The 25,703-nt window shown below is 36.0% G+C and overlaps 1 protein-coding gene across 14 annotated transcripts in view; it reads left to right on the forward strand.

Annotated features, from left to right (window-relative positions):
• BAZ2B (bromodomain adjacent to zinc finger domain 2B) overlaps window positions 1–25,703 on the forward strand; it is a 385,114-nt gene that overhangs the window by 246,418 nt on the left and 112,993 nt on the right. For all 14 annotated transcript variants that reach the window (XM_089915998.1, XM_089916011.1, XM_089915997.1 and 11 more), the window contains one exon: window positions 7,058–7,204. In XM_089915998.1, coding sequence (XP_089772124.1) covers window positions 7,060–7,204 — 145 coding nt within the window. In that variant the 5' untranslated portion in view covers window positions 7,058–7,059. The remainder of the gene's footprint in view (window positions 1–7,057; window positions 7,205–25,703) is intronic.

Below are 25,703 nucleotides of genomic sequence, written 5' to 3' on the forward strand. Positions count from 1 at the left end.
TGAGGCATTTTTAAAAAATGTTTTAAAAATATTTTATCTTATTTATTTATCTTTTGGCTGCATTGGGTCTTCGTTGCTGGGGCTTTTCTCTAGTTGCGGTGAGCGGGGACTACTCTTCGTTGCGGTGCGCGGGCTTCTTATTGCGGTGGCTTCTCTTGTTGCGGAGCACGGGCTCTAGGTGCACGGGCTTCAGTAGTTGTGGCACGCGGGCTCAGTAGTTGTGATTCGCTGGCTCTAGAGTGCAGGCTCAGTAGTTGTGGCGCATGGGCTTAGTTGCTCTGCAACATGTGGGTTCTTCCCGGACCAGGGATCGAATCCACGTCCCTGCATTGGCAGACGGATTCTTAACCACTGCGCCACCAGGGAAGTCCCAAGGCATTTATTTTAAATTCTTTATTTTTAAATTTTTATTTGAGTATAGTTGCTTTACAATGTTGTGTTAGCTTCTACTGCACAGCAGAATGAATCAGCCATACATATACATGTATCCCCTCCCTTTTGGATTTCCCTCCCATTTAGGACACCACAGTGCATTAGAGTTCCGTGTGGTATACAGTATGTTTCCAACAGTTGTCTATTTTATACATAGTATCAATAGTGTATATGTGTCAATCCCAATCTCCCTATTTTAAATTCTTATCATAATTTATCTGGGTAAAAAATGTTAAACATGCTATGCATATACGTATAACCTATAAATAGATGTGACTCAGAAATATTTACTTGAAATGAATAATCTAAAAATACCTTTTACTGCCACATATACCCATGGATAATTATATGCACAGACATTCACTTATTAAAAACAATTGCTGACAGTTATTGAATGCTAGGTATTCAGAACTTTATATGCATTATCCCATTTAATCTTCCCAGTTATACCTTCATACTACTCATGAGGAAACTGGAAGTTCACTGAAGTTACATAATTTATAAGGTCATAGCTAATAAGGTTCAGATACAGTTTTTAAACCCAGATAACATCTATTATCAAGTGTCTTGCTGATACAATGTAGTCTCTTTCTTTATTTCTTCAAGGTCTAAGTTTACACTCTTCAATCCCAATGCATACATATATATATATATATAAAATATATATATATTTTTAAGTGCTTACTGTGTGCCAGACTTTGTTTTTTCTTTTCTTTACTTTTTATTTTGAAATAATTTTAGACTTAAAAAACAGTTAAAAAGCAAATACATAGTATTCACCTATATTTTTTACCCAGCTTTCCCTATGTTATTAATTTAGATAACCATAGTACAATTATTAAAATTAAAAAATCAGAAAATTTACATTGGTACAATACTATTAACCATAAACTACATATCTTTTATGAATTTTACCAGTTTTTCCATTAATGTCCTTCTTCTGTTCCAAGATCCAACCTGATCCCACATTATTTAGTTGTTGTATCTCTTTAGTCTTCAACCTATGGCAGTTCCTCAGTCTTTCCTTTTCTTTCATGACCTTGATACTTGATGAATACTAGTCAATTATTTTGTATATGGTCTCTCAGTTTGGGTTTGTCTGATGTTTTCTCATGATTCAATGGAGGTTATATGTTATTGGGAAGAATACCACAGAGGTGATATGCTCTTCTAAGCACATCAGAGGATACATGATATCAATATGTTTTATTATTGGTGATATAGTTTCTCCACTGTGGTGTTTGCCCTTTTTAATTAGTAAATATCTTAAAGGAGATACTTTGAGACTATGCAAATACCTTGTTTCTACTCAGACTTTCACCTACTGCTTTTAGCATCCTTTGGTGCACATGTATTTTAAACTTTCTCCTTTGAATAGTTCTTACAATATGGCAAGCCAATGATTGTTTTGTGAATTATTCACTGTTAAAAAGGCATTGCCTTCCTACCTTTTAACTTTCAAGTTGGTGGCTAGGGTTCTTTCCAGAGTTAAGCTTAACAGGGAACAATAGTAAATAAAATCTGAATTCAATAATATTTAACTTAAAAAGAAAAACTTGAAAAGCCAATCCTTGTTAATGCAAGCATAAAACAATCTTCATTCTAGAGTAGCAAAGGCTAGAGTGGATTTGTTAAATTTCTTTAAAATGAAAAGAAAGGTATCTATAAGATGAACATGGAATAGTTGACCAAATTTTGAGTTACTAGAACTAAGAAATACCTAATAAAACATGAGAAAAAAAGTTTTAACTTAAGGCCAGTGTAACAAAAAGTACTTTATGTATGAGAGGAATACTGGCTAGAAATATATATCTAAGATTAAAACAGTTGAAATAAAAGAATATATGAATAATGTATATAATAGAACTTCTAAGGAAAATGGCTGCATAAGCCTGTTTTTTTAAAAAGAGGTAAACTTTCCCCACTTAAATGAACAGCAAGAACAACCAGAATAAATGAGAAAACTGCACTTTTACTGAAACTGAAAAAGGCCCCCAACCTCATACTACTAGCTCTAGTTCTACTCTTTTGTACTGCCAGGTTTCAATTTTATTTTACCTTTAAACAGTGTTATAATAAAGGAACTATTTGTGCCTTATTTCTATAGAATAGAGTCTTAAAAGTAGATTGGTAGGGCTTCCCTGGTGGCGCAGTGGTTGAGAGTCCGCCTGCCGATGCAGGGGACGCGGGTTCCTGCCCCGGTCCGCGAAGATCCCACATGCCGCGGAGCGGCTGGGCCCGTGAGCCATGCATGGCCGCTGAGCCTGCGCGTCCGGAGCCTGGGCTCCGCAACGGGAGAGGCCACAACTGTGAGAGGCCCGCGTACCGCAAGAAAAAAAAAAAAAGTAGATTGGTAGATCCAAGTACATGTATATTTTTTATTTTAATAAATATTTCCAGGAAGAGTAATCTCCAGTGAGCAAATGTAGAAACTGCTCATTATGCCTTCTGGGTATTCGTTTTAGTCTTGGGTGAAGTTATATCAACAGAAAGAAATATACCTAGAGCTCATAACCTATTATCCTATAAAAAGCAATGACTTTCATTCATTGAGCTTTTATATGCCAGGTACTCAGCTCAAGTGCTTATCTATATTATGTCCCAAATTACTTTTGCTGTGGAGTACAAAGGCAATTTTTTTTTAAAAAACCCTTTCATTATTTAAAAAAAGATAATACATTTACCAACGTCCAGTTACAAAATAAATGAGTCACAAGAATGAAATGTACAGCATGGGGAATATGGTCAATAATATTGTAATATCCTTGTATGGTGACAGATGGTAACTGACTTATCATGGTGATCATTTTGTAATGTATAGAAATATTGAATCACTGTGTCATGCACCTAGAATTCACACGGTGTTGTAGGTCAATTTTACATCAATTTAAAAAATTTTTTAATTAACAAAATGAAAAACTCATTGAGAACCCCCAAAATACATTTAGATAGTACATTTTAGAAATCTATGAGACAGTAAGGTTACCAGCTCTTAATTTTTTTTTTTTGCGGTAGGCGGGCCTCTCACTGTTGTGGCCTCTCCCGTTGCGGAGCACAGGCTCCGGACGCACAGGCTCAGCGGCCATGGCTCATGGGCCCAGCCGCTTCGCGGCATGTGGGATCTTCCCAGACTGGGGCACGAACCCGTGTCCCCTGCATCGGCAGGCGGACTCTCAACTACTGCGCCACCAGGGAAGCCCTCTTAATTTTTTAAAACAGCCTTTTCCTGTAAACTCGATCTATGTTTTGGGTTTTTATTTTTTTGTAAATATATGTGTTTTGTACTTAGTGAAATGAGACTTGCTGGTGAAGATAGTTTGTAGAGGAAGTTGTCAGCCATGGACCTTGCTGTCAGGCAGCCATGTGTCTCAAAGCTTATTAGTAACTGTTTGATGACCCAAAATCTGCCTTTTAAGCATTAGTTCCATGTAGCCATCAGTACCAACTATGCCTCTCCATAGTGAACGCTGACAAAGAGATATAAAAATTCTTTAAGATTATGGGCATACTCGTTATAGCAGTTCATTATCTTTAGAGGTGATTGACAGCAATGTCAGAATATGAAGTTTTTGAATTGTATGCGATTGGAAAACTCATTGAAACTGCCCTATTAATGATGCTGTTGTGTCAACCTGAGATTACCTTTTCCATATGTATCCAAGAAAAATCATCTACATACCATATGGATTCTCAATTATTTAAACATTAATCTTGCATTATTTTAATTGACCAATATTTTACTTTATTTTTAAAAATTTATTTTATTGAAGTATAGCTGATTTGCAATGTTGTGTTAATTTCTGCTATACAGCAAAGTGATTCAGTTATACATGTATATATATTCTTTTTCATATTCTTTTCCATTGTTGTTTATTACAGGATATTGAATATAGTTCCCTGTGCTATACAGTAGGACCTTGTTGTTTATCCATTATATGTGTAATAGTTTGCATCTCCTAATCACAGACTTCCAACTCATCCCTCCCACTACCCCACGCCCTGCAACCACAAGTCTGTTCTTTATCTCTGTCTGTTTCTGTTTCATAGATAAGTTCATGTGTGTCATATCTTAGATTCTACATATAAGGGATATCATATGGTATTTACCTTTCTCTTTCTGACTTACTTCACTTAGTATGATAATCTCTAGGTCCATCCATGTTGCTGCAAATGGCATTATTTCATCCTTTTTTATAGCTGAGTAATATTCCATTGTATATGTATACCACATCTTCTTTATCCATTCATCTTTCGATAGGCATTTAGGTTGTTTCCATGTCTTGGCTATCGTAAATAGTGCTGCTATGAACATAGGGGTGCATGTATCATTTCGAATTATAGTTTTGTCCAGATATATGCCCAGGAGTGGGATTGCTGGATCATATGGTAGCTCTATTTTTAGTTTTCTGAGGAACCTCCATACTGTTTTCCATAGTGGCTGCACCAATTTACATTCCCACGAACAGTGTAGGAGGGTTCCCTTTTATCCACACTCTCTCCAGCATTTGTTATTTGTAGACTTTTTAATGATGGCCATTCTGACTGGCATGAGGTAGTACCTCATTGTAGTTTTTATATACATTTCTCTAATAATTAACAATGATGAGCATCTTTTCATGTGTTAATTGGCCAATTTTTTTATTTTTTTATTTTTATTTGCGGTACGCGGGCCTCTCACTGTTGTGGCCTCTCCTGTTGCGGAGCACAGGCTCCGGACGCGCAGGCTCAGCGGCCATGGCTCACGGGCCCAGCCGCTCCACGGCATGTGGGATCTTCCTGGACTGGGGCACGAGCCCGTGTCCCCTGCATTGGCAGGCGGACTCTCAACCACTGTGCCACCAGGGAAGCCCCAATATTTTTAAATGAAATGAAATTATTTTTCTTAGAAAACATATAGTAATTATGTGAATTGGCTATAGCACTGCATTCAAAAATCTTTTTGTGATTAGATTATTTGAATGATGAATGTTTACTTGTGGTTGATCATAAGCTCATTTATGGGTGAGTAGTGTATTTTTTTGTCTTTTCCTATATATATGTGTACTCCTTAAAGCAACTATGAGCTTTACAATTTCCTTCCTTAATTGTGGTATTAGTGTATGTAGAATATGAAAATGACCATAACCTATTCTAGATTTTAAAAATTTGAGGGTTTCCCTGGTGGCGCAGTGGTTGAGAGTCCGCCTGCCAGTGGAGGGGACACGGGTTCATGCCCCGGTCCAGGAAGATCCCACCTGCCGCAGAGCGGCTAGGCCCGTGAGCCATGGCCGCTGAGCCTGCGCATCCGGAGCCTGTGCTCCGCAACGGGAGAGGCCACAACAGTGAGAGGCCCACGTACCGCAAAAAAAAAAAAAAAAAAAATTGAGATATAATTGACATATAACGTTATATTAGTTTCAGTTGTACAACATAATGATTTGATATTTGTGTGTATTGTGAAATGAACACCACAAAAAGTTAATACCCATCACCACACAGTTACAAATTGTTTTCCTTGTGATGAAAACTTTTAAGATCTACTCTCTTAGCAACTTTCAAATGTACAATAAAGTATTATTAACAATGGTCACCATGCGGCCCATTACATCCTATGACTTACTTGTTTTATAATTGGAAGTTTGTACCTTTTGACTCCTTCATCCATTTCCGTTCTAGATTTTTAATATCAACATAAACTATTACAATAAGACCAATGTAAAGTTGTACCCAAAATAGCTAAGCAAATTAATACAGATGCTTAGAAGTGGTTAAGTCATTATAAATGGATCATACTAAAGACATTTTGAGACCATAGTTCAGACTAGACTCTAGTATAAACTCTAAAATGTATTTGTCTATTTTGGGCAGGACTCACTGTATTGGGGATTACCAGGTCAGATTCATGGATGTTTAAGACCTACAACTATTTTGGTATCTGGATTTAGAAGACAGGGTTACAGTTCACTCAGACGTGGTTGTATCTTCTTGATTCATTAAGATAATATGGGTATTATGATGTAAGTGAATAGACCATGAGGTGATTTAAGAAGAATAAGAAGTTAATGTGCTAATTTTCCTAAAGTTATGGCAACACACAGTTTTATGAAGTTACTGTATTCAAATGACTATTATTATTATTTTTGTGTGTGTGTGTGTGTGTGTGTGTGTGTGTGTGTGTGTGTGTGTGTGGTATGCGGGCCTCTCACTGCTGTGGCCTCTCCCGTTGCGGAGCACAGGCTCCGGACACGCAGGCTCAGCGGCCATGGCTCACGGGCCCAGCTGCTCTGCGGCATGTGGGATCTTCCCGGACCAGGGCACGAACCCATGTCCCCTGCATCGGCAGGCGGACTCTCAACCACTGCGCCACCAGGGAAGCCCTATTATTTTTTTATATAAGACTATTCTGCAAGTCTATTAGAAGAAGATTTGGTATACTTAACATTAAACTTATTTCATAAACTGGTATTTTAAATTGTATTATTTTTATTTATTTCATATTTTATCTCTCTGAAGAACATGTATTTCTAAACTTATTTCATATTTTAAAAAGTATTCCTAAAAGTTTGACTTATTTTAAATATGTTTAATTCTTTTGCTTAATTCCAGTATTTAGTACTGTAGATTAACATTTGTCTCCCTCCCATAGATATGGAGTCTGGAGAACGGTTACCGTCCTCAGCAGCCTCCTCTGCTACACCAACTTCATCTTCTATACCTTCTGTGGCTTCATCAGTTTCAAAAGGTGGCCTTTCCACTGGAGCTGCTTCACTTAGCTCTACAATCAACCCATGTGGTGAATACCCTTTATTAACTCAATTTTAGAATGCCATCCTTTTACTAATTTGCATTCATAGTGTTTTATTGAACTCTGAATCAAATGTTCTCATTACATCTGTTGATCTGTTGAACAATGACTAGGTTAAACATTTAGTCTCTGCTTTTTCTGTATTTTATCAGCACACTGGAGTAGCACTGCTTATTCCATGTTTTCTATGATTTTTAGAAGCTTTGAGAGTTTCATTTTAATATCTTCCTTTGACCATTTTAATTAATAAATTAATACATGCAAACTCTTTTAAAACAATAGGCCCATGAGGGAGTGAAGAAATATAAAGGAATCCTTGATGGTAAGATAAGGTCCCAGTGCCATGGACCATTTGCCCTAAATTTGCTTCCAGTATTCGAAATGACCTTCACCAAACCCCAGCTATCCTAGTTCACAAGATGTATACTAAGGCATATCATTTACCTGATGGAAAACATTTTTAAAGTTTTAAATATTTTGAAAAATATTTTAAGGTATTTGACAAATTTTTCTTAAACATGAATGAAGTTTATACTGCTAAAAAGGGAACTTTATTTCAGTAGTGAAAATATCCTCAGTTTTAGTTTTATGTGGAAGGTACTTTTATTTACCCCTCAAAATCACTTTTTGCCCAAACACATGTTTGGATATTTGGTAGAATACATTCTTTTTTTTAACCTAAACTTGATTAACGTATTCCTTTATCACTAGGAAGATTTTTAATCTTAAATATATTTTATCTTATAGATTATCTCATATGTTTAAACATTAGAACTAAATGATGTTTTACTTTTTAAAAATTAGATTTATAATTTTGGGTAAATGAAATACATAAATACGGAATGTTTGCTGACAAAATACCCTAGCAAATTGTCAAATATGTATTTATTGAATTATTCTGATTTTTTTCCAATCAATGGAATGACAAGGATGTCATTTTGTCATTTTATCAGAACAATTTTCTAACATTTTCTTAGTGATTATAAAATAACTAAAATAAAATACCATTACATTTTTAAAAATAAATAAATTTCCTGTTCTCCCACACCTTGTACAATCTTGGTTAAGGCATTCATTTAACAACTTCAACCACATTTCCCTTGTGTATAAAATGATGGCTATATATAAAATGATGAATGCCTTTGACGACATGCTGTGTTCAAAAATAGTGATACCATGGTTGGCATTTTACCTTGTTTCTTTGTCTAAATGATTGCACACAGCTGTACTTTTGTAATTATTCTTTCGTGCTTTTTATAACTTCTCCTTTCGTTTGTGTCAGCTCCTTTCATTGTGTTCCTCCCATCTGCTGTCTTACTTTGTATTTACTTGTGAATTTGTATTTAAAATATATAATATTTCTAGGGAAATGTCCTTTTTTTTTTAATGTTGAAGGTTTCACTCCTTGAGTACAGAGCCTTGAGTTTTCTGGACCCTTTGCTACCACCTATTTCTCACTTAGTTTTCTGAATTAGTGACATTTGAATTGCTTGTGATTCTGAGTAGTCACCTGTTGGGCGCTATTTTTTGTTCGCGGTGGTTGAGAGTTGCAGAAGGGTGGGGTATGCTTAGTTGCTGAATAACATCAGAAATTTCCTTATCTAGAAAGGAATTAGTTTTCATCATTTATTTGCAAGTAAAATAGGTTGTTGAGTTTTTATGTGGAGATACCTAAATTGAATGAAACTATAGTTTATTTCAATGTTTATTCCAAAATATATCACTTATTAACACATTATACCTTTAGTACCTACGGCATGAGTTTTTTTCTTTCTAAGAAAATTATTTTTTGTTTTTAACATTTGCAGTGTTGTGGTTTATGTTTAAAGTAGAGCCTTACAAGGCATGGAGAATGCTCAGTTGTCCTGCATAATTCAGTTTACCGTATTTTCCTGTCTTCTCTTATTTGATTCATTGTTTTTGGCCTAGTTGTTGTCTGTAATTTTCTCCTTTTAAAAGTAAAATTATAGAGTGATAATGCGCCTAGCCTCTTTATTTTAAACAATTTGAATCTCCCCAATGTTTTTGATGTATAGAAACAACAAAAAAGAATTTTCATCTGTAAAATGTCAAAACCTCACCAGTTCTTTAATGGTCCCTTTGAGGACATTCTTTTGTTTTAAACAGTTATTTTAATTGGCCTTTCTCTGTCATCTTCATTAATATTTCTGTAGGAATTCTTCTGAGTTACAAAGGATTTAATTCAAGCCTACTTTAGAACTTTGAATGATCAACTAATTTCTTTTGAATCAACACTTTATCAGGGTCTGGGAGTATACATACCTACTGTTACTATTATGATGCTGGTAGAAGATGTGAGACTCCTAGGTCAGAGATTTTATTACTATAGCATAGCAAATAGCATAAACATCATGTTGGCATTGGCTCCCCATGTCTCCCAGGTCCCACAGGGGCAACACGGAGGGGCCCAGTTGAATCTTATACATATAGTGGAGGTTGTGTCACGGCTTAGGCAACCCACTGCTTTTATAGTAAATGAAAGCAAAGCCGCTCTTTGTCTGGAAGGAAATGTCACCTCATCCATCAAGGTTGCTCACTGCAGTCCTGAGAAATGGCCCAGTTTTAAAGAGTGGTCAAGACCTTGCATTCTGGGCAACAACATGCAGGGACCTTGGAGGACTGTCTCTCACAACACACCTTTAATTTTATTACAGTAACTTGGATAGAAAATAACACTGCAATAAAGATTGATTAATCTAAGGCTCTCTGCATATAGTGGGTCTTGTCGGTCTTAGAAGAGTTATATTTCTTTTCCCTTTAAAGTATGATTTTTAAAAAATAACTTGCCTACTTCTAAATAATTTTGGACAGCTTTCAATAAATATATTGGCATAATAAACAAAACAATTAACTAAAATATTAAAAGGTAGGCTCTAAAAAGTATAAAAGTATTAGCCAAGGAAAGCCACAGATATTGAACAAAAAAAATTAACTAATTAGCTGTTAAGAATAAAAAGAAAACATAGTGGGCTACATGGCTCACATACTAGTGCTAGTGAACATATCAGTTCCTCAGAGAAAAACGAACTTTTTCCTGGCTCTGAGTGGTTTGGGGAATATACCACCAGAACCTATGTATAAAAGTCCGCATGATACACAATATAATATATGCCAATTTCATAAGTATTCAGACACTATCTCACATATTATCTCTGAGTGAAAGCTGAAAGAATAGTATTTCAGCATAGTTCCAAAATTAAACTTTACAGAGTGGATTTGTTCGAGATTTGTGGTCATTTGACCTAATACAAACAAAGCATAGAACTTTGAGAAATTTCAATGATTGTTAAACTGTGCCATAGACCAGTGGTTTTCAATCCATTTTTGAGGTGGAACCCTTCAAACAAAACTTGTAAAATGCTGAATGTATAAAACAGAGAAACTGTTTAAAAATTCTCTCATTAAAGCTGGGCTATGCCTACTTTTCTTTTAAAGTTAGAGACTGAATTACACATGTATCTTATGCGCAGGCTCAGCGGCCATGGCTCAAGGGCCCAGCCGCTCTGCGGCATGTGGGATCTTCCCGGGCCGGGGCACGAACCCATGTCCCCTGCATCGGCAGGCGGACACTCAACCACTGCGCCACCAGGGAAGCCCCACACATGTATCTTAATTGCAGGCCTACCTCTGTAGAACTGTGCCAAATCGTGGTATATTGAGGAAATCGCAAGTTGATCAGTCAGGCCTCAATTTAGGGTATGTGTCAGTTATGACAATGATTAACTATGAATAGGAACACATGGCAAATACACGTACCAGTCCATAGATCCGCAGTTCTGAGGTGGGTGATGCCATCACAGACCTGGGCTCCTAATTTTATATCCTGTCCTCTGAGGTATGGGACTTTCATGCTCACGTGTCTTATCTCATGGCTTTTAGAAGGCTGATCCACCTACAGCCCTGTTTTCCAGGAAGGAAGGAAGAAGGTGGAGTAGAAGAGGGCAAAATTTGTATGCCAGCTTACTTTGACCCCTTTTAAAGAGCTTTCCCAGAAACCCCATCCAGAGATTTCCACTTAGTATCTCTTTTGTCGGAACTATATGAATGGTAATCTCAGCTTCAAGGAAGGCCAGGAAAATTAGTTTTTAGCTGAGCATATTGCCATCCTGAAGAAAATAGAGGTTATTAGTAAGGAATAAGGAGAGAATGGATAGCCAGTATCTGCTATGGCTAAATGGAACAGAGGGACAGGAGATCAAGCTGGGGAGCTGGTTAAGGTCAGATCATTTAGAACTTCATGCACCATGTTTAAGAGTTTAGACAGAATGATGTATTGACTAAAAGCAAGGACTTTGCAATTGAAAGGCCCTGAAATTGAATCTTGGCTTGTCCACTTATTAGCTATGTGAATTTGGGTACATTACCCCTTTCTGAACTTCGGTACCTCATCTATAAAATAAATGATACCCATTTTATAATGATAAATGAGATAATGCCTGACATAGAATAGGTGCCTAGCAAATTGTAACCTTTATTTTTATTCATACTTGATCAAGTGGAAGGATTTTAATGCTTTGAAAATGCTAGCATGCTAGCAGCATGTAGAGCATCAGTTTGCAATGAGGATGGGACTAAAGGCAAAGAAGACCATTAGAAGGTACTTAAATTTATCTGGGTGAGAAATGATAAGGGCCAAAATTAAGGAGTTATTGGAGATGGAGAAAGAAACAAGGTTCCAGAGATATTTTGGGAGTAGATTCTTATAGGATATAATGACTGGATTTGGGCAAAGGGATGTTGAGAGAGAGATTGAGAGAGAAACCCTGACATGACCTGGATAACTGGGAGAAGGGTGATGTAATGAGAAATGTGGAGGAAGAATACGTTTTAAAGTGTAAAAGGGTCATTTATCTTTTTGCATGTTGCATTTGAATGGACTGTACATCCATGTAAATACTCTTGGTAAATATTAGAGTTGTTGCCAACTTTTGCCAGTTACAATGTTATGACCATCATTATACATGAATCCTGATGCATATGCATACGGATTTGAAGATGCCTTCAACTTTACCAGTAGTACCGATTTATTTTCTCATCAGCTGTGTATTGTAATTCCTGATGCTTATCATTCATGTTTACACTTGTCATTGCCAGACTTTTTTATTTTTGTCGATGAATATGAAGTAGTGTTCATTAAGGTGCCTTTTAATAAGTTTATAGCTTTTGGGGTTTTCCTCTCTTTTGAAGTGATTGTTTAGGGCTTTGGTGCATATTTCTATTGGGTTGTGCATCTTTTTCTTATAGATTTGTGAGTTCTTTTTATATTTTGGATGCTGGTCCTTCTTTCAGTTATCTTTGTGGGAGATAGCTTTTCCCACATGGTGTGTCTTTTTTTATTCTACATTGTCTTTTGATGAAAAGAACTTCCAATTTTAATGTCGGCAGATTTACCAATATTTTTATTTATGGTTATGCTTTTTGTCTAAGAAATTGTCCTCTACCTCCAAGGTTATGCATATATATTTTTGAGATTTCACTTATCTCTCATTTAATATTACTTTGAAAAGTATATGGTTATCAGATACCAGGCCAGTTGTGATAGACTGAATTGCCTTTTTGGTTTTGGAACTATCACCAGTTGAGATTGTTGTTTGATGTATCAGTGAGTTCAGCTAGAGATAACATAAACCACTGACGCTATTTTAAGCAGAAAGATTTAATACAAGGAATCAGGTACTTATAAAATTATTGAGGAGCTGACCCCTGACCCCCATGAGTGATTTCACAGCATTACTGTTGAATTGACCTGCCTAAGGAAATTACCTCTAGCTCAGTCAGGACACCATTGTGCTAACTGGTGGCTCCATGGATCATACCACCTCAGTTGCAATCCAGTGATCAAGAACCACTGACATAACAGGCTCCAGGGCTGTTCTGTGCTACCTGCTAGATCTGCACCAGCAAGAAGGATACCTCACGCACTGCCAATCTAACAGCTTAACTCAGTGCCAAATACATCTGATTGGCAGAATCTAAATTACATCCAGAATCCTGGCTGCAAGAGAGACTGGTAAATATACTGTTTAGCTGTTCAGCTTCTGCATCACAGGAAGGTACACTAAAAGGAGGTTGGGGCACATGTTAAATTATGAGCCAGTTATCTCTCCATTTCAGCTCATCTGGTGATAGCCCCCCTGCCATATCTCCCCACCTTTGTATCATCATAAACTCCTGATACCTATACATGAACTTTATTCCACCTTCAGTGGTTCTTTTCTTCTGAAAAAAATAGTATTTCATTAGTGCATCTAGTAGCTCATATATACTTACTACAGATCTCTTTTGATATACTATTCTATGTAATAATATAAGTTAAACCAAATAAAATAAATGCTTAACTCAAGATGATATGGCTCTTAACTGTCACAACAGCAAATAACTATCAATTCTTTTTAAAGACTGCAAAAAACTTTTCAAGGACTCCATTCCTCCTATACAGTATCATTAATTTTTCTGTATTTATTGGATCATGTCCATTAGTATAAAAGCATGCTCATAGTATCTCCCATCCTAAAAAATAATACACACCGAAAACCCTTCCCTCTTTCACCCCAAACACTCTTCTGGCAATTACTGTTTTCTCCCTTACTTTATAACCAAACTTCTCAAAATACATAGTTGTATGTGCTTTATCCTTTTCCTCATCTTTTATGTATATCTCAGTCCACACCAGTGTCACTTTTCTGTCCTCATCTCACTCAACCTCTCGGAAGAATTGACACAATTGACCAGTCCTTCCTTCCTAAAAACCTTTTTTAGGGAAGAGTTTGTATCAAATTGATAATACTTCTTCTCTAAAAGTTTGGTAGAATCCACTCTGAAGTCATATGGGCTTGGAAGATTGTTGTTTTTTTGTTTGTTTTAATGTTGTTGTTGAGGATAATAAATCAGGAGTTCAACGTTTTTTTTGGCCGCGCTTGTGTGGGTTGTGGGATTTTTTTAGTTCCCCATCCGGGGATTGAACCCGGGCCCTCGGCAGTGAGACCATGAAGTCCTAACCACTGGACCACCAGGGAATTCCCAGGAGTTCAACTTTCAAAATAGAAGTATAAAACTATTCAGGTTATCTTTTTCTTTGTGAGTGAGCTTTGTTAGTGATGTCTTTCAAGGAATTTGTCCATTTCCTCTAAGTCGTTGAATTTACAGGTACAGAGTTGTTCCAAATAGTACCTTATCCTGGGACTTCCCTGGTGGCGCAATGGTTAAGAATCCGCCTGCCAATGCAGGGGACATGGGTTCGAGCCCTGGTCCGGGAAGATCCCACATGCTGCAGAGAAACTAAGCCTGTGCGCCACAACTACTGAGCCTCCCCTGTAGAACTCGTGAGCCACACTACTGAGCCCACGTGCCACAACTACTGAAGTCCGCGTGCCTAGAGCCCATGCTCCACAACAAGAGAAGCCACCGCAATGGGAAGCCCGCGCACCACAACAGAGAGGCTCCTGCTCGCCGCAACTAGAGAAAGCCCGTGCACAGCAACGAAGACCCAACGCAGCCAAAATATTAATTAATTAATTTAAAAAATAGTACCTTATCCTTTGAATGTCTGTAGGATTTGTAATGATATCTTCTCTTTCATTATTGATATTAATAATTTGTGCTCTTTTTTCCTTTTATTAATCTTTTTGACAAACTAGATTTTGGTTTCACTGATTTTTTTTTTCCGATATTCTGTCTTCTGTTTCATTGATTTCTGCCCTTTATTATTTCCTTTAGCTTTTCCATGGGTGGGGTTTCCTCATCTTTTCTCCTAATTTCTTGAAGAGAAAACTTAGATCATTTATGTTAGACCTTTCTCCTTTTCTTATATATGCATTTAACGCTATGATTTTCCCTTTTAAATACAACTATAGCCGCTTCCCACAACTTTTGATAGTTTTCATTTCATTATCATTCTAGTAAAAATATTTTGTATTTTCCTTTGTGAATTCTTCTTTGATGGGTTGTTTAAAAGTCAGTAATTTAACATTTAAATGTTAAATGTTTCAGTTGATGTCCATTTTAGTTTTATTGTGGTCAAAAAACATACTAATGATATGTGCTCTGTTTTTTGGCTTCCCACTGCCACTTTTGCAGACTGGGCCCCTGTGGGTCTCCTCTGTGCCTGTGAAAGTTGTTGGGTCAGCCAACTACGTGGCAGAGATGCATCTCTTTCTCTTTGTGGTTTCCTTGCTCCTAAGATTACCTGTTGATTTCCAGCTGCTCTGCCAGCTTTTGACTCTGTTCTCTGACACTTCAGGCTTTCTAATCATGGTGAAGGTATGCACTCAATTAAGGAATACATCAAATTGAACAGATCTGCTGTGTGTAGCTCTGTCTTTCTGTACGTTCTCTCCTGGCTATTTTGTGGTGCCCCATGCACAGTGTACTTTTAGCTAGGCACTTGGAACGTTTAATCTCTGAATTTGAGTCTCCTCCTTTCTGTGGTTTGATCACTGCCAAGATTTCCCCTTTAAATTTCCTGATGTCCTGATGTTTTCTTAGCCCTGGAGTCTGACCTCTGGCACCTTTAGTTGATAAGCCTGCTGTTTCATCTTCCACTGTTTTCTGGAGTTATATCTGTGAGGTTTAGACAGCAGTATCAGACCAGAAAGCCACAAAGTCACACTTCTCACCCCTTCTTGTTACCATTTTTTCCAGATTAAACTTTCCCCTGACTTTTCTCTGCTTTTGGATGCTTTCCAATATCTTTAGTTTTGTTGTTGTTGTTTTTTGATATTTATTTATTTATTTATTTGGCTGCACCAGGTCTTAGTTGTGGCATGCGGGACCTTTTAGTTGCTGCATGCGGGCTCTTAGTTGCGGCATGCGGGATCTAGTTCCCTGACCAGGGATTGAACCCCCGGGGTCCCTGCATTGGGGGTGCGGAGTCTTAACCACTGGACCACCAGGAAATCCCTTGTTGTTGTTTTAAATCACATTTTTAAAATTATTTTCTGTGGATGATTTGTGTGGCCACTTCACTACTACTCTACCTTTACCTGAAGTTGTCCCCCGCAAAACGAATCACTTTCTTTTTTAAAAAAATTTTCACCTGAGACTCCAGGGGTGAACATGTGATACAATCTAGCCAATCCAAACATCGTATTTCCCACACAACGATGGTTAAGTGATTGGTTAAGGAAGGCACATGAGACTAATCAAAGGCAAAGAGATTCTGTTCTAGGATTTTTACTGGGACTGGTGAGGGAGGATACCCTTTTGTCCCACAAACCTAAAAGGAAGGGCCTATCTGAGGAAGTAGAGCCAAGAGACGAAAGAGAAATTAAGTCCCAGTAAGCTTTCAGCCAACCTTCTTTATCTGAAGTGTGCCTTTTCCAAATGCTTTTATGTTATGTGAATCAATACATTTACCTTTCACTTAGCCATTTTGAGCTGGATGTTTTGTACTTTTCAACCTAACTGATATACCCTCCATGATCGAATCCCAACTCAGGGTCTCAACCATGTTCTCTCTTTGTCTTAGAGGAACTGCATAAGGCTGATTTTCATGTTTTGTCTCAGGTTAAGTGTCCTGAGACATTAGAGAAGTCTCCTCTGTTCATAGTGTCTAAGTAATTGCTCTACTATTACCTGTTTTTGCACCTAGTAATTTCCTCCGTAGTACTCTTAACAGTTTATAATTATAGATTTGGTGTTGTTTTACTTATTTGTCCCTTCTTCTACATTTAAAAGGCAGGGACAATACGGTTTTTTTTATTGATATGTATCCAGTCAGTGCCTGGCACAAAATATATGCTCAAGAAACAATTGTTGAAGAAAGGGAGGGAAGGAGAGGTGAACTCGCAGGAATAGGACTTGCAAATTAAATGATAAATTTACTCTAATTAATAAGTTTTCTAGGCTGTATTATGCTTTGCTCTGGTAATACCAAATAACTGTGCTGATTTTAGTTAGAGATGGGCATTATAAGCCACAGGGTAAAGAATCTTAAAAGATCAGACCTTACTGACGAGGCATTGAATAAATAAACCCTGAAAATACAAAGTTATTAATTAGAACTTCTTATTTAAAAGATGGAGCTTACGTTTACAGTCAATAGAGAATCGTCAAGAGAATGAGATAGGCTTATTCTTGAGGGTTTGGATATAAAGACAAAGTTTTAGTCTCTTTGAGTATTTATATTATAGTATGAACTATTATAACAATAATTGTTTTTTAGTTGTCTATATTCTAGATATCTCTAAGTCACAAATAAAGGCCCTGGAATGTTCAACTGTCTAGCTTTTTTTGCCTTTCAGTAGATTTATTTAATGAAGGGTTTGATCACAAGGCACCAGGTATTTTTGAAATATATTTTACCTAACTTTAAAAAATATATATATATATTTATTTATTTATGGCTTCTTTGAGTCTTCGTTGCTGCGCGTGGGCTTTCTCTAGTTGTGGCGAGCAGGGGCTACTCTTCCTTGCGGTGAGTGCGCTTCTGATGGCAGTGGCTTCTCTCATTGCAGAACATGGGCTGTAGGAGCACGGGCTTCCATAGTTGTGGCATGCAGGTTCAGTAGTTGTGGCTCACAGGCTCTAGAGTGCAGGCTCAGTAGTTGTGGTGCACGGGCTTAGTTGCTTCGCGGTATGTGGGATCTCTTCCCAGACCAGGGCTCAAACCCGTGTCCCTTGCATTGGCAGGCGGATTCTTAACCACTGCGCCACTAGGGGAGTCCTTACCTAACTAACTTTCATGAGTAGAACTTCAGAGTTTTAATTAGAATTTTATAGGTAAATTACTAAAGAAAGGTAATGCCTTCAAATCAACTAAGTAATCTTAAAAATGAACCTAGGGTTATGGATAAAATTGTTTCTTCCTCCCCCCAAAAATATGTTGAAGTCTTAATCCCTGGTTCCTCAGAATGTGACCTGTTTGGAAATTGGGTCCTTAAAAGAGGTAATCAAGTTAAAATGAGGTTATTAGGGTGAGCTCTAAACCAAAATGACTGGTATCCTTATTAAAATGGGGGAATTTAGGCACAGAGATGTGTACAGAAAGAAGCCCATGTGAAGACATAGGAAAAATGCCTGAGGTTACCAGAAATTAGGAGAGAAGGATGGAACAGATCCTTCTTTAGTACCTTCAGAGGGAGCATGGCCTTGCCCACACCCTGCTTTCAGACTTTTGTAGCTCCAGAACTGAGCCAATAAATTTCTGTTGTTCTAAGTCACCCAGTTTGTGGTACTTTGTTATGGCAGCCCCAGCAAATTAATATATGACTTTTATTTTAATGCACTACCATTTTTGATGATTAGCTGTACTTTGCAGGTTGTAAACTAGAGGCTGATTTTGCAATGCTGTAAAAATATGCTGATCGTTTAAAGAACTAGAGAAAAGAGTTTAAAGACATGTTGCAACAAGTTTATGTAGCAATGAAACGTGTGTTTTTCAAAGTTGGTTTTAGTAATTTTTGTTCATTATGGGAAATCTAAGACTTCTTTATTGAAACATAAGTAAAATAAGATTTTAGAATTAGATTGTTTTCACTGTTATTTTTTATATTTCATTATAAAAATAAAGTACATCTATATTTGAATATAGAAACATATATAAAATATAGTGTAATTTTAGTATTTTAATCTGTGAACTCTAAATTCTTTCATGAGATGTAACAAAAATGCTTTTTTACAAAAGAGCAGCTGCTCCTATCTTTGAAGAATAGTCATTTGCCTGAAGATTGATATATATTGGCTGAACTGAATCAAAATCTTGTTCACCATGTTCAGTGTTATGTAGAGTAGTAGATTTTGTTCCCAAGGCTGTGTTGGGTCTTCGTTGCTGCGTGCGGGCTTTCTCAAGTTGAGGCGAGCGGGGGCTACTCTTCATTGTGGCATGTGGGCTTCTCACTGCGGTGGCTTCTCTTGCTGCGGAGCACAGGCTCTAGGTGCGTGGGCTTCAGTAGTTGTGGCTCACCAGCTCTAGAGCGCAGGCTCCGTAGTCGTGGCGCACGGGCTTAGTTGTTTCATGGCATGTGGGATCTTCCCGGACCAGGGCTCGAACCCGTGTCCCCTGCAATGGCAGGCGGATTCTTAACCACTGCGCCACCAGGGAAGCCCTACCTAGACTTTTAATGATTTTTTTTTCTAATGAAAAGACTGTTTGAAAGGAAATTAGTAACTTTATATTGAATCCTGGCAGATACTAACTTAACCGAGTGATCAAAGTTAATATCACCAGCACCATATAGCAACATCACAGACCCCAGATATGTTGTGCTGAGAAGGACACATTGGGTACTCTTCCCAATCATGTTTAACCTCTTCTAATCATGAGAAAGCATCAGACAAACCCACGTTGAGATACATTCTACAAACTACCTGACTAGTACTCTTTAATGTATCAAGGTCATGAAAGACAAGACTGAGGAACTGTCACAAATTGGAGAAAATTAAGGAGACACAGTAACTAAATGCAATGTGAGATCCTAGATTGGATCTTAGCACAGGAAAATGACACTAGTGGAAAAACTAATGAGATCTGAATAAATTCTTTATTTTAGTTAATTAATCGGGGTTAACTTCTTGGCTTTGAAAATTATTTTTTATCATATAAGATGTAAACACAGGGGAAGTTGGAACTCTGTACTACTTTTGCAACTCTTGTAAGTCTAAAACAATCTCAAAGCAAATACTTAAAATGAAAGACTTTATTTCCATACCATGCTTTTCTAATGTTAAAATGTAAAGGTTAACTACTAAAAAAGTTATGAGAATAAAGGAATGAAATGAAGATTATTGGGGGGAATATTTTGTCACTATTAGCTATAGAATTCTTTCTGTTTGCTCTTTAATCAAAGTTCAAGTTTGTAGAATTTGTACCTTGTGAGTTTCAGAATATTTAAACATTAATATGTTGAAGAATTTAAAAATATGGGCCAGTAATTTGAGCATTTCTTTAATTTACAGTAATTTCACTTTGTTTATTACACACAGTTATTACTAGTGTTAAAGTACTCTTGTAACCTATATTTAAATGTGCTACCATTTTTGATGATTAACCATACTTTGCAGGTTGTATACTAGAGGCTGATTTTGCAATGCTGTAAAATGTGCTAACAGTTTAAAGAACTAGAGATAAGAGTTAGAAGACATGCTGCAACAAGTTTGTGTAGCAGTGAAAAAGTAAAGGCATTTTTAGCACACAAAAAACAGCATAGGTAGAATTCTGTCATAGTAAGCAGTCTCCTTGATTTTTTAAAAAAGATTAGACGCTTTAGGATACTTATTCCTTATAATCATTTTGTTTTAATCTGCTATTTGGGCTTTTCCTGATTGATAGGAGATTTGTCCACTGGTAGTGTAGGTTCAAGACATTAGTACAGTATTTATATTATTTTGTTCTTGTGGGAGGGAAAAACCTTATTGTGTCGCTGCGTGGAGTTCATTAATATTAATAAAGACACTTGCAGTTACCGTGCATTGCTACTGAGACACTGGCATTTTGTGTAACTGCTTTTAATCACTTACATATAGATTGGCTGGTACAATCTGAAAAGCTCTGCTAAAAAGTAGTCAGCTTACTATAACGTAAGTTGAGGATTTAGACATTACAGACATATATTTTCATTATACAGTACGTGCACATTGTTACCTGTCAGTTAAAATGGAAACTAATAAAAGTTGCATCTATAATATTGAAACTACGCTTGAATGTTAATATCTGTAAAAAAGAATAATTATGGTGTTCTAAAACTGTTTTCATTTTATGATGTAATTTATCAGTTTGCAAATGTGTTCTTTGAGCAAAATTGAAGAGTTTTAATCATAACAGGTTTTTATTTGGGAGGATCTTCTGATATTAGGTATATTAATGTAGAAAAAAGTTACTTCTCCAAAAGCAGGGCATGCTAATATCCAAATAATTTTATTTTTGTAGTCATAAATCTAATAGAGCTGGTTTGGCTTGTGTTGTCTTTTGTTTCCTATAAGAAGATATTCTGCTCTTTTGTTAATACAGAATATGCTTTGTTGTAAATGTAGTTGTAGAGTTCACTGAGTCATCTCCAGTCTGTGATCAAAAATCCCCTTGTGAACAGTAGCTTGAAGTTTCAAGACAGTTGGAGAAGGCGAAGGGCATTGTCCTGGCAATGAAACCAAAGGGTGTAACCGAAACAGCACCCTCTTGCTGTATAACAAGATTAAAGCCACAACATAGATGTCATTAAATTAGCTTCTAATTACCCAAAGAGCTTTTAGTAACATGTGAATGCTTTTTATAATTGGAACAGAGAAAAAATGTGATATATTTTTATCACTTAAAAATGACTCCTGGTTGTTCTAGCTTTTTAAAGGAAGAGAGAAACAAAGAATTGAAAACTACCATTTTAGAGTTATCCACAGCAGGTATTATTATGAAGTATTATCCCTGCAACTGCTAACAGTTTGCTTTATACAGTGTTTTGTACAGAGTAAAAATGATTAAGAAATGATTCTTTCCTTTATAACCTTATATTCTAGTAATGGTATGATGACAGATTGTGAATAATCATGAATATTCAAAGGAGGTCCAAAACATATCTGTCTGGGAGATTCAGGAATACTTCTTGGGCAATATTTTTTTGAGATGATTATGAAAGGATAGTTAAGGTTATAAAAGGCAGAAGAAGTCAAAGAGCATGTTATATAAGCATGGAGGGTCTGAAGAAGAAGAAATAATGTGACCCAAAATACAACAGTGGGAAACATTCATTAAGCACCTGTTATATTTCAGATTATGCCAGGTATTGGGGATTACCGAGATGAATGAGATTCAGTTTTGCTCTCAGGGAGCTAAAATCCTAGTTTAGAATTCATGTGCATAGAAGTGATAGTTAAAATAGTGGAAGCCCATGAAATGACTGAGGAAGAAAATATAAAGAGGAAAAAAGAGACAGTTGAACAAAATCTTTAAGAATCTTACATTTAGAAAAAAGAAAACCCAGTAAAGTGGACAGTAGTATTATGGAAAAATATAGTTAAGAAGAACATCAAAATAATTCCATGACCCAGAGCTTAAGGGTAAACATGGGTTTTAATAAGGAAGAGGTAATCAGCAATGCCAGATTTATAGAGACAGCTTAAAAATGAGAAGGGCAAAGATTAATGGAATCTAGTGGTTAGGAAAACTTAAGTTCCTTTACAGACAAAATGGAAGGGAGGCTTGGACTTGGCACAGCTATTAAAGATTCTGAGAAGTGAGGAGGAAGTAGACATACAAGTGTAAGAGTTTTCTTTCAAGGTTAACAAGGAGAGATGCCGAGATGGGATTGAGAGGGAAGGAGATAGATAGGGTCAAGGGACTGGTAGAAAATTGAGAGAGACCAACGGTCATGCTGAGAAATAAGGAAATGGAAATGTGGAAACCATGGTTAGAGTAAAATTTAAGAATTTAAGAACTTGGAGGTGGTAGAATTTTATGTGATCAAATCCAACATGTGGCCTAAATGGAATCAAGGAGAAATAAAAGGCCAAGTGGTAATTAAAAAAAAAAAATTAGGACTCAGGGTTGGTGACATGTAAGGCAAAAGGAAACTAGTAAGAAGCATCCTTGCAAGTTTAAATGAAAATTCAGGACAACTTCCTATTCTGATGAAGCCCTTTGGAATCAGTCCCATGGATGTGCCTCTTCTGCTCTTAATGAGTAATCACTTCACTCAACAGATGTTTATTGTATAGCTACTATGTACGAGACACTGTTTTAGGTATTTGGGATGTGTTACTAAGTCCTGTATGTGACAGTACCAGTTTATAATATTAAAATATTAACTAACTTGTTTTATACATTGTGGTATGAAAAACAGTCTTATACTACTTCAATTATGTTCAAACCATTGAGTTCCTTAAGACTAGGGATTATGTCTTATTCATCCTTGTATGCTAATTACTAAACGTAGCACCTGGTGCTTAATAGATATGTTCATGAAATGTGTGAATTATGGAAACTGTTGAATAAAGAACAGTAATTCTGGAAGGTTTTTACATGGAATTAGTAGCTGGCTTTTTTTTTAAAGGCAGTGGCAAAAACAGTACTTAATGAGAAAGATACACTTTTGTATCACTGACTTGTATATTCTTGCTATAAAGGCAAAATTTAGTAAAGATTATTAAATGTAATATGAAATTATTTCTCTTCTGTTGTATAACTTTATCCATGTAAAGCAAAGAAAATCTCTAATGTGTGTTTTTAATAATGCATGGTATCAATGTAATCATTATAATGTGGGCCTGATATTCTTTACTAAATACAGACGTGAACCTTTTCTTACCAACAAGGAATAGGCCCTATCGATTCTGTTGTCACTCGAGTACTTTCTATGCTTTAATTATCTTCAAAAGTTTTATAAGAAAGAATAAGAAAATAGAGTAAGGTAGCTTCTTCGTAATTTTGCTAAGCATAGATATAACTCTGTGAACAAGACTATATTTTTTTCCCCAGTTTGAATCTATGGTGAATAAAGCTCATATTTTGTTGAAATTTTATATTCAGCTCTTTCTAGATATCACTCTTTTTAGAGTTAAAAAAAAGAACTTTTAAAATTATCAAGTTGTGTAAGATCGATTCTTAATTATTGCTGCAAGAGTAACAACTTCATTCAGGCATTACTCATGTTTTCTGTTCTTGAGACTCCAAGGTTTAAGCTCATTTATTTCTTCACAATTAGAAAATTAATGTTTTAACTATACATCTAAGAATGCTGCTTACTAGCAAGTATTTCTATCAGTTTCTGACCCTTTATAATTTTAATGTGTTCTGAATTTTTATAATATTTTGTGTAGTTTTGAGCTTACCTCACAAAACTTTTTGTATTAAGTCACTGCTACATATATATAGTTGACAAATATAATTTAAGAACTTTTATTTTATAAAATATAAATGAAAAATGATTCTAAAATTCACAAACTGAATGTTTAGCTCAACTTGCTTATCAAGAAAACTGATGTAGAAGGAAATGTAACAGATCATAGTATGTTTATAAATAAAACATTTGATTAAGGACATGTCGTTCAGGAAGTTGAATTGATTAGTGAGAATCGGGGATTTTATAGGCAATCACATGTGAAAATAAACACTGGCTCTTAATGTTATAGGCTCATTTTTTAGAGAAACTAGCTGGGTTTTTGAGAATTTGTTCTTCCCCCCCGCAAAAAAAAATTTACACAATCTTTCTGGTGCCATAGCACTAGTCTTAAAAATAATGATATTTGAGTAACCTCCTTTCTTCCAGTAGCATGCCCTATTTTGTTTTGACTTAACTTCAGTGCTAATTGCAGTCTAGAATTCTGATTAGACAAAAGTACCAAATTCACAGATTTTCTGTTTAGGCTTTGATGAAAAAAACTAAGATTGGCTGACTTAGAAAATATACTCAAGTTTGTATCCTTCCCTTGTTCTCCTCCCTCAGTTTCTTTGTGAGCCTTCCTTGTAAAGGCACTTTGAGGATCTTCCCTATGAGATCTACTTATTGCTTTGTTATAGTGGGACCTCAACCCTCAATCAGAACTTTTTACCTTGTAGGCTAATGTAAGGTATACTTGATACAATCTATTTAAATCTTACTACTTCAATGAAAAATATAGTGTTATTTCAGTAAAGAAGATAGGGCTTATATTAGTCAATGAGAGTACACTGTGACCTCTTTGATGACTTCCTCTTAGTTTTCAGCGAATAAAAAAAGCAAAGAGGAGGGATTTTGTTGATAACTAAATGATAACAAAAATATACTTATTTTTAAGTTGTATTTTTTAATTTACTTTAAACATATTGTATTGAAACTATATTGTAGTGCATAGTCAGGTCTGATATAAACAGGATAATAAGGAAGCCTTATGTTTATTTTAACACAGAGCGCAATAGCTTTCATGCAGTAAATTCTTAAGATAGCCTGGAGTGTGGGTTTTTGATATTCTGTTTTCACAGTATCAAGCCAGGGAAACTTAATTATTTCCCGGAAGTAAAAGGAAGATTTCCAAGTATTAACAAATCTTCTGCCAAATCCTTACAAACTATGAAAAATAAGTTGTGTTTTTGATGGTATAACACTGCAACTTGGGGTTATGACACTTAGTACTAGATTCTCTTTAGAGTAAACGTAGAGATTGAAAAACCACACATTTGGATTGAATATGAACTTTCTATCACAATGTTTAAAAATGATTTTTATATTGATAACCACGCTCGGATGCATTTAGAAATAAATTAGTAAGTTTATTTATTAAATCTTTATGCTGTCGTATACATTGCCTTATTAGGCTAGAATATAATCCATTTTTGGTATCAACTCTCCTCACCTAAAAGATGTTCGATGGAGAACATAGCTTTAATTCTGGCACATGGAAACTAGGAACTCTTTGCCTAGAGTGTATGACAGTTTGAGTAATGAATTGGTGACAGATTCTGGATTTATTTTATTGATTTTCAACTTCGTATTAACTAGATGTTTTTATCTTCCTTCTTATGAGTAAAAAATTTTGATAAAATATTAATGTGCAGAAATGTATT

The sequence above is a fragment of the Delphinapterus leucas genome, chromosome 8 (genome assembly GCF_059928025.1).
Source record: "Delphinapterus leucas isolate spDelLeu-1000000601 "Yukka" chromosome 8, BTC_Dleu_Yukka2, whole genome shotgun sequence".
Classification (NCBI taxonomy): Eukaryota; Metazoa; Chordata; class Mammalia; order Artiodactyla; family Monodontidae; genus Delphinapterus; species Delphinapterus leucas.